The sequence below is a fragment of the Ambystoma mexicanum genome, chromosome 3q (genome assembly GCF_040938575.1).
Source record: "Ambystoma mexicanum isolate Mex_15411 chromosome 3q, UKY_AmexF1_1, whole genome shotgun sequence".
NCBI lineage: Eukaryota > Metazoa > Chordata > Amphibia > Caudata > Ambystomatidae > Ambystoma > Ambystoma mexicanum.
In genome coordinates, this window is record NC_090926.1 from 641,522,850 (window position 1) to 641,537,415 (window position 14,566).

Here is a 14,566-nt window from a genome sequence, read left to right on the forward strand (position 1 = left end):
GTTTCAGTTGAAGGGGTGGCAATCTCTCATATTCCGATGCATCGCTGTGATCTTCTTCTGTTGTCCTTGGCACTATCTGTTGAGAGATAATCTTTATTGACTTAGTTGAGATAAGTACATTTTAAATGCATCCCCCAAAATGGACACAGACCTATTACCACCAGAGGCCCTTCGAACAGGTGTAAGTGGGGCTTGCATGCGACGCCGTCATTTTTGGTGTGGGAAAAGGTGATGTTCCTTGCAGCGCTGCGTCCACATACTGAATAGAGCCAAGGGCAACAGTGGACCCAATTCATTTTGAGGGTAACACACAGTTTAGATAGTTTAGCCTTTAAGAGGCCATTGTCTGCCAGCGTCATGGCCACCAAGGGTTGGCAGTAACTGACAGAACTGGGCACGCTAAGGTTCTATGCAGGCTGTCCTATTCTGGGTAGGTGTTTGTCCCTGGGAAGACGAAAGGGTTTTACCCCACTACACTGACCCCTTGGTATTGTGTTGCACTGCCATGGGGCACAGCATTGTTGAGCACTTGGGGGGGCCTGCCGCTGCCTGGGATGTACTGCATATGCTGGTGTGTTAGTGGGCGCTGCCACTTGCAACTGTGGAGGGGGAGCAGGCAGGGCCATGTGCGGTAGTACACCATACAGGGCTGATAAGGGCATAAGACTGTGGGTACGGGACTGAGCACCTTGCACGTACAGGCGATTATTGCTGGTTGTATGCAGCCACTTGCCCGTGCTCCATTTCTGTGAGAAATTACCCATCCTCCAACATGCCCCCCCCCCCTTGGGCCCATTCCTACAAGACCCCCCCTTCCACCTCAGGGACCTGCGAATCCCCCTCTCCCTCGTGGGGCACCCACCGTTCCAATCATATCCACTTTCCATGTAGGTGCTGCTCGTACTTCTGTGGAAACAAAGGTTCTCAATTCTGCGTACCTGGAGACAATGATTAACTGTATATTAATCGAATTAGGGAATTAATGCACACACATCCAGATCACTAAGGTCATAAAATGATAATCTTGCTTCTCCGAGTAAAGATTACTAATGAACTAGGACGAAGGCTCTGGAACAGACTTCCCGTAATTAAATTGCAAACCTTTCAATGTATGGTAGTGGCTGACTGGGGACAAGCAAAATACGCTCAATGCATAAAAGTGACTAAGATTGCAGAGGTCCTTGACAAATGCCTCATATCACTTAAGATTTTATGATGAATAACCACCTTTTTCGAATTGGAGCAGTTTTTAAAAATACAAACCTACCATCAGTAATAAACAATTCGCTGCTGGCTATTGCAGATATAACAATGAAAACAACTTCCATAAAACACAGCACAATGAGAAACATACTACAGCACAAAGAGCCTATTTAAATGGTGGTATCCCTTGAAAACTGAAGTGATGCTAACTACAGTTAAAAGAACTGCTATAGCAAAATCAAATGACAGTGTGGCGCAGACACAACTGGCTCTATTCTAATTTAAATTGGTACACATAAGCAACAGTGATTATGAAAATGTATTCAGTGGCATTTACATACACAAACTGAGCAAACGTGTTTTTATCTGGAACCAATACTTTGTTGTAAATACCAAAGAAAGAAACATTAAAAAGGATATCATTTATTTACAATAACTGTTAGAAGGTAAACAGTTAACATGGTAGCACTGTATTTTTTAGTAGAGGAAAATGGTATTCATTAGACAAAGGTGACTGTTCAAACAATACGGTTTTGCACCTCTGGCAATTTACATTAGTGCTTTTATGTGTAAATAAGGAACAGGGGCAAAATGCAGGACAGCTACATATAACCAGTCGAGGCAGGGAATGGGGGAAAAGGAACACTGGAGCTAACTAGAAAGTTAATCAAGTGTTTTTTCAGAATTCAAAATTGAGACGACCACGCTGCTTGCAATATGTCCCTGTTGAAAGCAGACACGATTCTAATTGCAGAATGTGGAGGTCTTCATTCTCCTGTAGTAAGGCATAGCTGCTGGTATAACTTTTTAGTTTATAAGAATGTTAATGTACATGTATGGTCAAATTCCGCAGACACATATCCAGTTCAAAATGTGAAGGAACGCTCACTTGAAATAGTCTTTGTTCCTTTTCACAAGCAAAAACATTCCTTGTCATACAACATCCTGTCATCTCCATGTAGCAGGAAATTCTCTTCTGAACTCTAATTATTTGTTTTCATAGTTACCTCAAACATCATCTCAAAGTGGGAAAACCAATCTAAAGGAACAAGCAGTTCTTCTGGAAAATGATCAAACTTGTACAGCAACCCAAAGTCTTAATGAAGCAACGTTTGAATAAACAGCAACAATCGGGGTAACTTGGAAGAAGTATTCCGTTTCATTAGCTGTTCCTGTAATTCTATAGATTATTCAAAGTGAGACATTGCTTCTCTACGCCATTAAAGGGCTTTGGTCGATTCATCCTTCCAATATTCGGGCATTGTGTTGATTTGCTGGGATACAGATGTGTTCAGTTATAGCTTGTCATCGGTCATCTCCAGAAACTGTGCATATATATCTCTTGAACATTCACCTTTCTGATTAAACAGAAATTTGTAGTAGCTGCCATCTGCACAAATAGCTGTAAAGAGAAATATTTCTAATCAATCTGCACAAATGGAAGTTTAAATAAAACAGTCTCAAGATAGTCACGATTTTCTTTCCAACAGTAGTTTAAACAGAATTGGCTTAAACAACAAGCAGTACTGTTGTTCGCAGCTCTCCTGTCTATTTGACTAATTGCTATTTTTGAGTCAGACTCAGCTATTTGTGAATGTTAATACCATAATATAGCCCCTGTTTTAGGGCCCAAACACAGGCCAGGGAGCGCCTATTCCCAGATTACGTCAGGGACAGTCCCCATGGAAACCGGAACTCCCACCAGCCCAGGGCCGCTGGGTAGGGAGGAGCGCTGCACCTGTCAAATAAAATTGCTGTTAACAGGAGATGGGCTACACCCGGAGATCTTAGATAACTGAATGGACAGACACCAGGCAGACACCAGAGTGGATATTATAGGGATCCCAGCAGGGACCCCTCTTTATTAAAACATTCCTATTCCCCGTCCTACCTTTCCCCTGGCGCGACTACCAACTAGACGTGGACCTGCTAGGCTGACCTTCTCTTGGAGGGGGCTCAAGGACCCATAGGATCAGTCTGAGGCAACAGACCCCTTTTATGAGCTTCAGGTACCACCCACATGGAGTGTGAGGCCAGAGGGTTGCCTTTGTGGGTGGACCCATATCGCTATACAGCCTCAAGCAAGCCACCACATCCTCCCGCTACCCCAATCTTCCCTAAACCTCTCCTACCAAATGTCCTACACCTACTTAACTTTCTATTTCGCAATCCCATTGAAACCCATATTTCCCTACATGACATCCAAAAGAACAAGTTACTTACCTTATCTAGTAACGTTCTTTCGATGGGATGTTCCTCCGATGTATTCGACATCTATGACAGGTAATGACCACAGCTCTGCTGCTTCGGAAAATTTCGGCAGAGGGCGTCCTGCGTCGATGACGTCGATCCATTGTCCTTCGAGGACCTCCGTCGAGGGTCAGCGTCACCGGATGTTATATATAGGACGTACGGCACCCGTAGCCTCAGTTGTAGTTTTTCCCCAGAACGTGTGGCACAAATCTCCTGCCAATATGACGGCAGAAAACCTTGCGGACACGTAAGCTGCAATCGCATAAGAAATTCTGTAGAGGAGCAGGCTGGGAGGGTTTGATGTGGAATACGTCGGAGGAACATCCAATTGAAAGAACTTTACCAGATAAGGTGAGTAACTTGTTCTTCGAGGGGATTGTGTCCTCCGACATATTCCACATCTATGACAGACTCCCAAAGCAGTACCAACTTATGGAGGTGGGAAAGAATTTACCAATTTACAATTTTAGAATGCCCAATCAAATAGCTGAATAGAGGACTGCCTTACAAAAAGCCAAATCCTGCCCATGGATGGAGTCCAAGGAATAATGTCTCACAAAAGTATGGACAGAGGCCCATGTGGCTGCTTCGCAAATATTGCCAAGAGGAACACCCCTCTGTAGAGCAGTGGAGGCAGCCACACCCCTAGTAGAGTGAGCCTGTAAGCCTACTGGAGGGTCCTTTCCCGCCAAACGGTAACATTCAGAGATTGTCAAAATGATCCATCTGGACAAGGTCTGTTTGGAAACAGCCTGACCCAAGCGCCTTCCAGCATAATCAACAAAGAGCTGATCGTCCACTCTGACCTGGGACATCCGTGAGAGAGAGAAACTCAAAGCTCTCCTAGGGTCCAACCTATGAAGCCTCTCCTCTTCCTTGCCAGGATGTGGAGGAGGATAAAACGCTGGAAGAATCACCTTCTGGCTCAAATGGAATTCCGACACAACCTTTGGAAGAAAAGAAGGCCGTACCCGCAGGACAACCCTGTCCTTATGGAAAACAGTAAAGGGTGGCTTGGCGGAAAGTGCCTGCAACTCACTCACTCTGCGAGCGGAAGTAACCGCAACCAAAAACATAGTTTTAAAGGACAACAGTCGCAACGGACAAGAATGTAAGGGCTCACACGAAGCTCCCATTAGGAACTTTAAAAGCAAATTCAAATCCCATCCCGGCACTTGGAAATCAAAGGAATCTTAAAATGATAACATTCCTCAGACGAGCGCTTAAATATGGACAGCGCCGCCAGGTAACCCTTAATGGTACCCACTTGCAGGCCCTTGTGGGCTAAGGAAAGCAAAAAAGTCAAAACCAAAGGAATGGAACATTGGAAAGGATCCACATTCTGTACCCTGCACCAGTCACAGAACTTTCTCCAACAGCAACGGTACAGGGATTTCGTTGCGGGCCTTCTGGCCGAAAGCAACACCTCGATCACGTGTCCGGGGAGGTCACAATCCTTATACCTCAACCTTTCAGATACCAAGCATGAAGGCTGAGAGACTTGACCTCTGGTTGGAGAACCCGACCCCCCTCCCGTGAGAGCAGACCGCCTCGATAGGGAAGACGGCGTGGAGGGCAGATGGACATGTCTAAAATGTCCGGACACCGCGCTCTCCTGGCCCATGTCGGAGCAATGAGGATAATTCGGGAACCGAACCTCCGTAACCTCCGCAACACTTGTGGAATGACAGGGACTGGAGGAAACGCGTACAGCAGTGGGAAGGACCACTCCACTACGAACGCGTCCCCGAAGGCTCCTCTTGGAGTAAATTCCTGCAAGCAGAATCTCTTGCACTTCCGGTTGACACTGGTGGCGAAGAGATCCACTTGTGGGGTTCCCCAAAGGGCGAAGATCTCCAAAAGAACTTCCTGAGCCAGCTCCCACTCGTGAGAAAACGTGCTCTGCCTGCTCAGAGCATCCGCCGCCGCATTTTCGTAACTGCCGAGATCGAAATGTCCTGCTGGATGGCCCAGAACCAGAGCTGCATCTCCTCCCTGCACAACGGGAGTGACCCTGCATCGCCTCCCTGCACAGACGACAGAAAAGCTTTCAGGGCTAGCCTGACGGCCTTCAGCTCTAACAGATTGATGTGGAGTCTGGACTCCGACAGAGACCAACGTCCGCTGACTGTCAACTCGTTGGCATGAGCTCCCCAACCTGATCGGGATTCATCTGTCACGATCGTCACCTCCGGCCATGGCTGCCAAAATGGTGCTCCCTTCATCAGATTGCCTTCGTCGGCCCACCATAGAAGATCCTGGGCGACCGAGGTCGGAATCTGAACGGGATCCGACATCCTGCCGGAGAACTGCGACCACTGCATCTTGAGAGTCCACTGCAGAGATCTCATCCGCCGCCTGGCCTCAGGCACCAGGAAAATACAGGATGCAATGAGGCCGAGCAACATCAAGAATTCGAATGCCGGGAGACTCTGGGCACGTTGAAACTTGTCCACTATCTGCAGAATGTGAAGAGTCCTCACCTGGGGAGGCGACTACTGCCCCAGGGATGTGTCGAGCACTGCTCCGATGTACTGGAGCCGCTGGGTAGGTGTCAAATGGGACTTCTTTAAATTGAGGAAGAAGCCCAGCTTGTGAAGGGAGTGGCAGGTGACGGACAGATGATCCAGGGCTTGCTCGGGAGAGCGCGCCCTGATCAACCACTCGTCCAAGTAGGGGTACACATGAATCCCCCCCTTTCTTGAGAAACGCTGCCACCACCACCACCATCAGCTTTGTGAAGACCCTCGGGGCGGAGGTCAATCCAAGCAGCAGGACCTGAAACTGAAAATTTGAGTCGCCAACCGCGAACCTCAGGTACTTCCTGTGCTTTGGATGAATCGGCACATGAAAGTAAGCATCCTTGAGGTCTAGAGACACCAAACAATCCCGAAGTTGAAGGGCCTGGAGGACTTGGGAAAGAGTTGCCATCTTGAACTTGTCCTTCCAGAGGAGCTTGTTCAACCAATGCAAGTCCATGATGGGTCTCAATCCCCCGTCTTTTTTCGGTATCAAAAAAATAAGGGGAATTTCATCCCTTGTTCCTCTCCGCTACAGGCACCAGTTCTATGGCGCCTTTCTCCAGCAGGGATAGGATTTCCTTTGCAAGGAGCGGATCTGGATGCTTCAAAGAGAGCTTCCCCGGTGGATTGTCGTGAGGCCTCTGCTGGAAGGGAGGAACAAGTTACTTACCTGTAACTGTTGTTCTCCAGCATGGGTCTGGCATGGATTCACATGCTCATGAATATAAGAATACATAGCAGTATACACATGCACAACCACGGGAGGTGGCAAAGGCCCAACATTAAGCATTACATCAAAATTCAACATTAAGCATTTCTTACCTCCTCACCAGGCTCACCTTAAGCGAACAGGTCGCGCAGCACTGCTTGGCCGACCCTGGACTCCTCCCTGGAATCCCGGTCGACGCAGTAGAATCTCGTAAAGGTGTGCGTCGACCTCCACGTAGCAGCCCTGCAGATGTCCAGCAGGGGCACACCAGACAGGAACGCCGTAGTAGCAGCGATCGCTCTGGTCGAATGGGCTCTCGGACGGCCAGGCAACGGTCGGTTTGCCAACCGATGACAGTGCATGATGCAGCCAGAGAGCCATCTGGAAATAGAAGCCTTCGAGCGAGCCTTCCCTTGGTTCACAGGTCCAAAGTTCACAAACAGCTGTGATGTCCTCTGAAAACTCTTTGTTCGGTCCACGTAGAACTTCAGCGTTCTAGCTACATCCAGCGAGTGCAAAGTCCTCTTGGCCGGCGACAAAGGTGTTGGGAAAAAGACTGGTAACATCAAGGGCTTGTTGAAATGGAAGTCCGACTGCACCTTGGGCATGGAGGAGGGGTGCATCCTCAGCACTACCCTCGTATCGTGAAAGGTCAGGTATGGAGGCTTGCACGATAGTGCCTGGATATCTTCCACGCGTCGTGCGGTGGTGATAGCCACCAGGAACGCTGTTTTCCACGACAGAAACTTCAAGGGGCCCGAATGCAATGGCTCGAATGGCGGATCCATGAGCCTGGTCAGCACCTGGTCGGGGCTGGTGCCTTCACCGGCGGGAATGATCGAAACAGTCCTTTCATAAATTCCTTAACCAGGCGATGAGACCACAAGGATGACTGCCCTGTAGTCCTGGTGTATCGGGAAATCGCTGCCAGGTGTATCTTGATTGAATCGTGAGATAGTCCAGCTTTGGCTAGCGACAGTAGGTAGGGCAACACTTGAGGGGCCGTAATCTGCAGAGGGTTAATCTTCTGTGCCCGGCACCAGATAGAGAACCTCTTCCACTTACGTCCGTAGCACTTGAGAGTTGAGGACTCCCTGGCCTTCGCAAGAACCTCTCTGCAGTCGGCCAGGATATCGAAACCTCCAAACTCTAGTGCTGCAGGAGCCAGGCCTGCAAGTTCAGCGACTCTGGATCTTGATGAAGAATGGCGCCTCCTTCTCTGGAGAGAAGATCTGCGTCCATCGACAGATTGACTGGTGGGGACGCTGACAAGTCCAGAAGGTCCGGGAACCAGATCTGTCTCGGCCACGCCGGTGCGACGAGGATCATTCTGCACCGGGACTTCTTGAGCTGGTTGATGAGTCGGAGCAGCAACGGCAACGGAGGGAAGGCATATAGGAACAGGCCGTCCCAGGGGAACGAGAAAGCATCGCCCATGCTCCTCGGTTGGGGAAACCTGCTGGCGAACCTCTGGCACTTGGAGTTCGTTGCCGTCACGAACAGGTCGATCTGGGGTTTGCCCCATCACTGAAAGAGTCGGTCCACTTGGTCCTAGCGTAGTTCCCACTCGTGGCACGAGCGCAGCTCTCTGCTGAGTGAGTCGGCGATGGTGTTTTTTATCCCTGCCAGATGAAACGGCACCAGAAACATCCCTTGAGCAACGGCCCAATGCCACAGATCCTGGGCTTCCTTAGATAGGGCTGGGGACCTGGTTCCGCCCTGCTTCCGGATGTAAAACATCGTGGTGGTCTTGTCGGTGAAGATCCTCAGTACCTTGCCCTTGAGGGACGGGAGAAAGGACCTGAGGGCCCAGAACACTGCCCGGAGTTCCAGGATGTTGATATGGAGCGGCTTCTCCTCCGGGAGCCAAAGGCCTCTCGCGTGGAGATCTCCGGTGTGCGCTCCCCACCCCTCCAGAAAATCTGTTCCTGCCGCCAGATGAGTACGGGTGCCCCACCACCGGATCGCTCGACGGAAGGTCTCGTTGAGAGGGATCTTGTCTTCGAAGCTGCCTGTTGCTTGTATCCAGCGGGCGTTGAGGAACTCCTGTAGAGGGCGCATCCGAAGCCTGCACAGGCGCACGAGATATATGCAAGAGGACATCATCCCGAGGAGGGACTTGATGGACCTCAACATGGTTACGTCCGTGGCCAGCAAACGCGGCACCTTCCCTAGAATGGCCTTTGTCCTTTCCTCCGACGGTGAGGCCAGACACGCCACTGTGTCGAGCTTGGCTCCCAGAAACAGTGCGACTTGCGAGAGGACCAGGTGGGACTTGGGGAAGCTGATGGAGAACCCCAGGTCCGTGAGTAGCTGGACGGTCTTCTCTGTGTGTTCCATGGCGAGCTCCCTTGTCCTTGCGCGGATGAGCCAATCGTCCAGGTAGGGGAAGACGTGGATCTCCTGTAGGCACAGCCGCGCCGCCACTGGAGCGAGGCACTTGGTGAAAACCCTGGGTGCCGATTTCAGTCCGAACGGGAGGGCCTTGAACTGGTAGTGCCCCCCTTGGACCACGAACCCGAGGAACTTTCGGTGTCCAAAAAGGGGATGTGAAAGCATGCATCCTCCAAATCCAACGACGACAGGAAATCGCCCTCCTCCAGCTGTCCCAGCACGTGCTAGAGGGTGACCATCCGGAACTTCTGTGCCTTGATGTACTTGTTCAGTCGTCGCAGGTCCAGGATGGGTCGACATCCTCCTGTCTTCTTTCTCACGAGGAAGTACCTTGAGTATACTCCGGAGCCTCTTTGGGACGAGCTCGATGGCACCTTTTTTTAGCATCGCCCTTATCTCCAATAGCAGTTGTGGGACGTGATTTTCCTTCCTGACCACAGGTGGAATGCGGGGGCACTTTTTTAGGAATTCGAGGGTGTGCCCCTGGGCCAGGGCGTCCAGCACCCAACGGTCGGTGGAGATGGACTCTCACACGCTGACGAACTTCGCCAGACGGCCTCCCACCGGGGTGCTTCGGTGGGGGCCCGACACCACGGTTGGTTCAATCTTGCGTGGAGGACACCTTGCTGCCTTAGCCTCCCTGCGACGAGGAGCGGGCCGCTTGGCGGTACGTAGAGGAGCCACCGCCGAATCCCTTGGAGTCATCCTGCTTGCCTCCGGTGCTCCGAAAGGACGGCCTTCGTTGGCGGAGAACGCCTCGGGTCTTAGCTGTCTCTGTGTCCGCCTTGATGGCTTGGAGGAACTCATCCACTGTTTTCCCAAACAGATTGTTCCCGTCGAACGGCATGTCCAAAACCTTGGCTTGTACGTCCTGGTGGAAATCCATCACCTTGAGCCACCCTTGTCGTCTAAGGCAAACGCCGTTGCCTAGCAGGCGGAACCTGGTGTCGGCAATGTCCGTTGCCACCGTTATGGCGTCGTCCCACGCCACCTCGCCTTCTTGCAAGATCTCCAGGGCCTCGGCCCTCTTGTCATCCGGTAGGAAGTCCAACAGGGAGGCGATCTTGTACCATAACTCCCTGTCGTAGCGGGCCACGATCGCGAGGGCGTTGGCCGCCTTAATCGTTATACCGCCGACGAGATATCTCGTCGTCCCATTGCCTCCAACTTCTTTCCTTCGCCGTCCGGCGGGGAAGTTGACGTTGAGGCCGATGCACCTCCCGCTTTCTTCGTGGCCGCCGCTGAGACGACCGAGTCAGGGTTTGGTTGTGCCCTAAGGCACAAAGGGGCTGCATCGGGGACCCGGTACTACTTCTCGTACCGATCCCTCTTGGCAGGCATCGTAGACGGGTTCTTGAGAAGGGTGAGACCCTCGTCCCAGATGTCATCCAGCAGAGGCACGGCGAGGACTGTTTTCCTCTTGGCCTCTCGCCGTTGGTAAAGGAAACCTTCCTTCTTCTCTTCGGGTCAGAGCTGGAAAAGCTCGGATGCCCTGGTGATCATTGCATGGAAATATCCGATATCGTCGGGCGGGGAGGCCCGGGCTGGGGGCGATGGGAGCTCCGTCCCGTCGTCACCGCCGTCGTCGTCGGTACCCGTCGTGGCCGTGTCCGTTCCCGTGTCATCCCCAGGAACGGGGGACGTGGGGAAAGGTTCTGTCTTCTCTTGTTTGGGGGGCTTCCCGCCGGGCCTGGCTCTGGCTCCTCCGTCGAGCCTGGTTCCGGTTCCTCCGTCGGTGGTAAGGGCAATCTTGTCCTTATCTCCGAACATAAGGATTGTATTGCCAACAAAATGGCCGCCGAGTTGTCCTGCGGCTCCGGAAGCGACGGGTGACTAGGACCCTCGCCGGTGCCGCCGTCACTCTTGTCCGCCCTTCGTCGGGAACCCTCCTGTGGGAACAGGCCTCTTCGACGCCCTCGTCGAAGCCCTCTAAGACTTCTACCAGCTCCTCCTCGGATGCTGTGTTTGTGTCCACAATGGCCACTGCCCCCCCCCTCTTTTTCCGCCGGGGTCTTCACAGAGGTCTTTTCGATGGGTCTGAAAGAGGCTTCCCTCCGCAGAGGCAGGGAGACTCTGGGCCCCGAGGTCGCCTCCACTGGTGTAGCCTCCACAGGCTGCGCCAGGGCCGCCACGACTTCCTCGATAGAGGCCTTGGCCGGGTGAATCAAGGCCTTTACCACCTTCTGTGGGCCTGTGGCCTTCGCGCCTTGGGGGGAAGGTCACCGCCACGCCCCCCCTCGGCTGGATCCTTCGAGCTCGACCGGGGTCTCTCCAGAAGCTTCGCCAGGTTCTCGGTCTTCCTCTTCCATGAGCCAGAGCGTTGGCTCGTGGTTGATGGCGCTGGAGAGGATGCGCCCTGCCTGGCAGCCGAGGAGCCCACCGTTCGGCGCTCCCGGTGCCCGCGGACTCGCAGTGCTTTGCCTTCTGTTGGGCCCCCGTCGCCGGGGCGCCCTCACAGGACTTAGAAGACCGCTCGGACGACTTCTTCTCACCTGACGGGCTCTTTCCTTCCAGCCAGTTGGAGAGACGAAGGTGTCGGTCCTGGATGGTCCGTTCCGACCGTTCCTGCAAAACGCACAGTCCTTCTCCACGTGCGTTTTGTCCTCATGAAGGCAGTAGAGACGTTTCGAGTGCTCGTCCTCCTTGAACACATTCTGCAGCTGGCATCCAGGGCAAACCCTGAACAGCTTTCCGGGCATCGAGCTTCCCTTCTCCTGGGCCATGTTTGGGTAGGCCGCAGAAACTCCTGGACTCCTCCAAGAAGCGTAACTCGACAAAATCTTCGCCCTTGAGGGGAAAAATCTGACACGGATCCCCGTTAATCGGATGTAGAGACTGTGGAGCTTGAGGCTCTATTTCATTGAAAAATTAGAAATTCTCTTTGAAAAAAGCGCGAAAACACAGCAAAAGCTCGAGAGCTAAACACGAGGACTCCCAACACTTGAGCGTGCAGTAAAAATCTGAGGATGGCTGCCAGAGGGGGCGCTTAGGGAGAGGGCAGGCATTGGCTGGGGGCAGTATGACCCAGATACCAGTGATTGGTTACTAGTGAGAAAGACAGATCAGAAACAAAACTGATACTGATTTTTTTCTTTACCGAGGATTCCCGGCCTGACGACAGGGAATATTCATGAGCATGTCAATCAATGCCAGACCCCATGCTGAAGAAAGACAGTACCCGTGGGCTATGATCTCCAGAACCCACACATCTGAAGTAATGGCTCGCCATTCTCCAAGATGCTGCGCAAGTCTGCCCCCAACCGGCGAACCATGGGACATGGCCTCAGGACTGAGCGGACGTGGCTGCGGCAGTGCCTGAGGGCAAAGAGGCAACTGCCCGAGCGGCTTTGGCACTTTAAGTACCTTGATTCCACCTCTGGTACTGCTACGATGCCCCTTTGACTGGCAGCTGCTCTCGATCTACCAAAGGTAGAGTAGTACCAAACGGAACCTCCTCTCCATTGCTTTCCCCTAGGACGAAAAGGCAGAGGTTGAAGTACTGCAGCGCTCAAAGAATTTGCTGCAGCTTTGGAGGTCTGCAACCTCTCAAGGCTCTCGTCAGCCTTGCTGCCAAACAGATGAACACCATCAAAGGGCATGTTCAGAAGCCGGGATTGCACATCAGGAGCAAACCCCGATGTAACGCTCACCTGATTCTCGCAGAGGCGCCGGTCTTGACTGGGCGACTACCGTATCTTCAAAGGTGATGTGTAGCACCCGGTTGGCTCTTTGGGCTGGACCTCTGTGCACTGTATGCCTGACGTGTAGAGTAAGATGTCTGCAGATAGAAAATATGGGGTTAATGAACTGGGGTTATTGGGGTGTCCCTATCTCTTTCCTCTTCTCCTCTCCTGTAGACCCCCAAAGGTTAACGCTCTCACCTTAGGTAAGTGAATGCCAAGCTCTCCATCTGCCTCGGGGCAGGGTGCTGTAGCCAGTTTCTTCACTGGATAGGTAGCACAGGCCTCTTGACTTCAGAGGACTGCTGTCCGTCGTTTACTGCACGAACGGTAAGTTTCGAGTCATTCAAATGTTTTTTTAAAGTCTTTAGTAATGATGTCTCTTGTTTTGCAGGGTTCCGGCGATGGCGGATGACGGGCTGAAGTGAGTTGAAGATGGAGCCCGTGTGATGAATAGAAGCGCCTGGAAGCACGTGAGTAAGCGCTTGTTGCCTGTTTCACGATGCGCTCTAACTGTCTTTTTATTTTGCAGGTACGAGTTCGGAGCGGCTGCAGGGTGCCGGAATACCCACTGGATTAGATGTGGAAAGGAGTAATGGCACGTGAGTATTAAAGTTCCCCAATGTCTTTAAACGCACCTTGTTTTGTCTTTCAGATGCGGATGCAGCGCCGAAGGCCTCCGGAGCGTGCGAAGAGTTGGTAAGCTTTTGTCTTTCAGATGCCGGAATGCAGTATGAAGACCTCCGGAGCGCACGAAGAGTAGGTAAGCCTTTGCCTTTCAGATGCCGGAATGCTAACCTGTTCTTTCTTGTCTTTATAGGTGTTGCTGAAGACTGGATTCAGGATGGTAAGCCTTTTTCCTTAGGCCCAGGACTGGATGCAGAAGACACGATGAGCGTCCTGCTGCAGAGGGTGCAGAATAACGCAAAGCAAGATTCATCCACCGGGTGTGGTTTAAATAGCCTCCTGTAGTGCTTAGGTGTCTCCTTCCACAGCCACGCCTAAGTAAGAAAAGAGTTCCTGGTAAGAAAAGAGTTCCTGCCTTCCAGAAGAGTTCCAGTGTTCTAAATCTAGGGAGTGGCTCCAGCCCCACCCAACAGGAAAAGTAGTTCCAAACAGAAGAGGATCAGAGGCTCAACTGGCAGGCAAGTAAGCAGCATGGTCTGCTGCAGGTAAGTCCACCCAAGCATTATGAGCCCGGCGCTTCCAGCGCTGGGACTGGGCATATTTATGAGCCTGGTGCCACTGGCGCCAGGACTGGGTCCAAAAGGTCCCAATTGGGACTGGTTGGCACTCGGAACCTGGGTTATGGATCTGCTTCCAAGGGAGTTGGGAAAACCCTGACCTTTTGGAAGCAGAGATCATGACACCCGACTTCCGCAACCACGCAAACCTGCGTATCACGGTGCTCGCAGCCATGGACCGGCTGACACAGTCATTTCAATTTGGCATTCGTCCCAGGCTCAGGCCTGCCAAACTCCACCTCCGGAGAGGTGCCAAGACCACTGGCGTCATGCAAGGACTGACTGAGTTCCTCCATCTGACTGTCCTCGACAAAAGGTCATCAGGGACATCAGGAGGCACAGCCATCTCCTCATCAGACCTTCCTCCACCTCTGAAATATACTCCAAAGGTTGGAACAAATCCAATCTGGGAGGAGGTACAGAGTAGGGCTCAAAAACAGGCCTCACTGACTTACTGAGAGCCTTCATCTGTGGTTCCACATTCCTCCGGGGCACTTCTGGCAAATCCTCTACAAACAGCGTTGAGGGCGCTGAGGGAATCGGCAGGGACTGGAGCCCCGA

General features: G+C 52.1%; 1 protein-coding gene across 2 annotated transcripts in view; it reads right to left on the minus strand.

Moving 5' to 3' along the window:
• Positions 1-1,610: 1,610 nt before the first annotated feature.
• Positions 1,611-14,566, minus strand: part of WDR45B (WD repeat domain 45B) — a 1,026,954-nt gene continuing 1,013,998 nt past the window's right edge. For both annotated transcript variants that reach the window (XM_069654530.1, XM_069654532.1), the window contains one exon: positions 1,611-2,605. In XM_069654530.1, the coding sequence (XP_069510631.1) occupies positions 2,499-2,605 (107 nt within the window). In that variant the 3' untranslated portion in view covers positions 1,611-2,498. The remainder of the gene's footprint in view (positions 2,606-14,566) is intronic.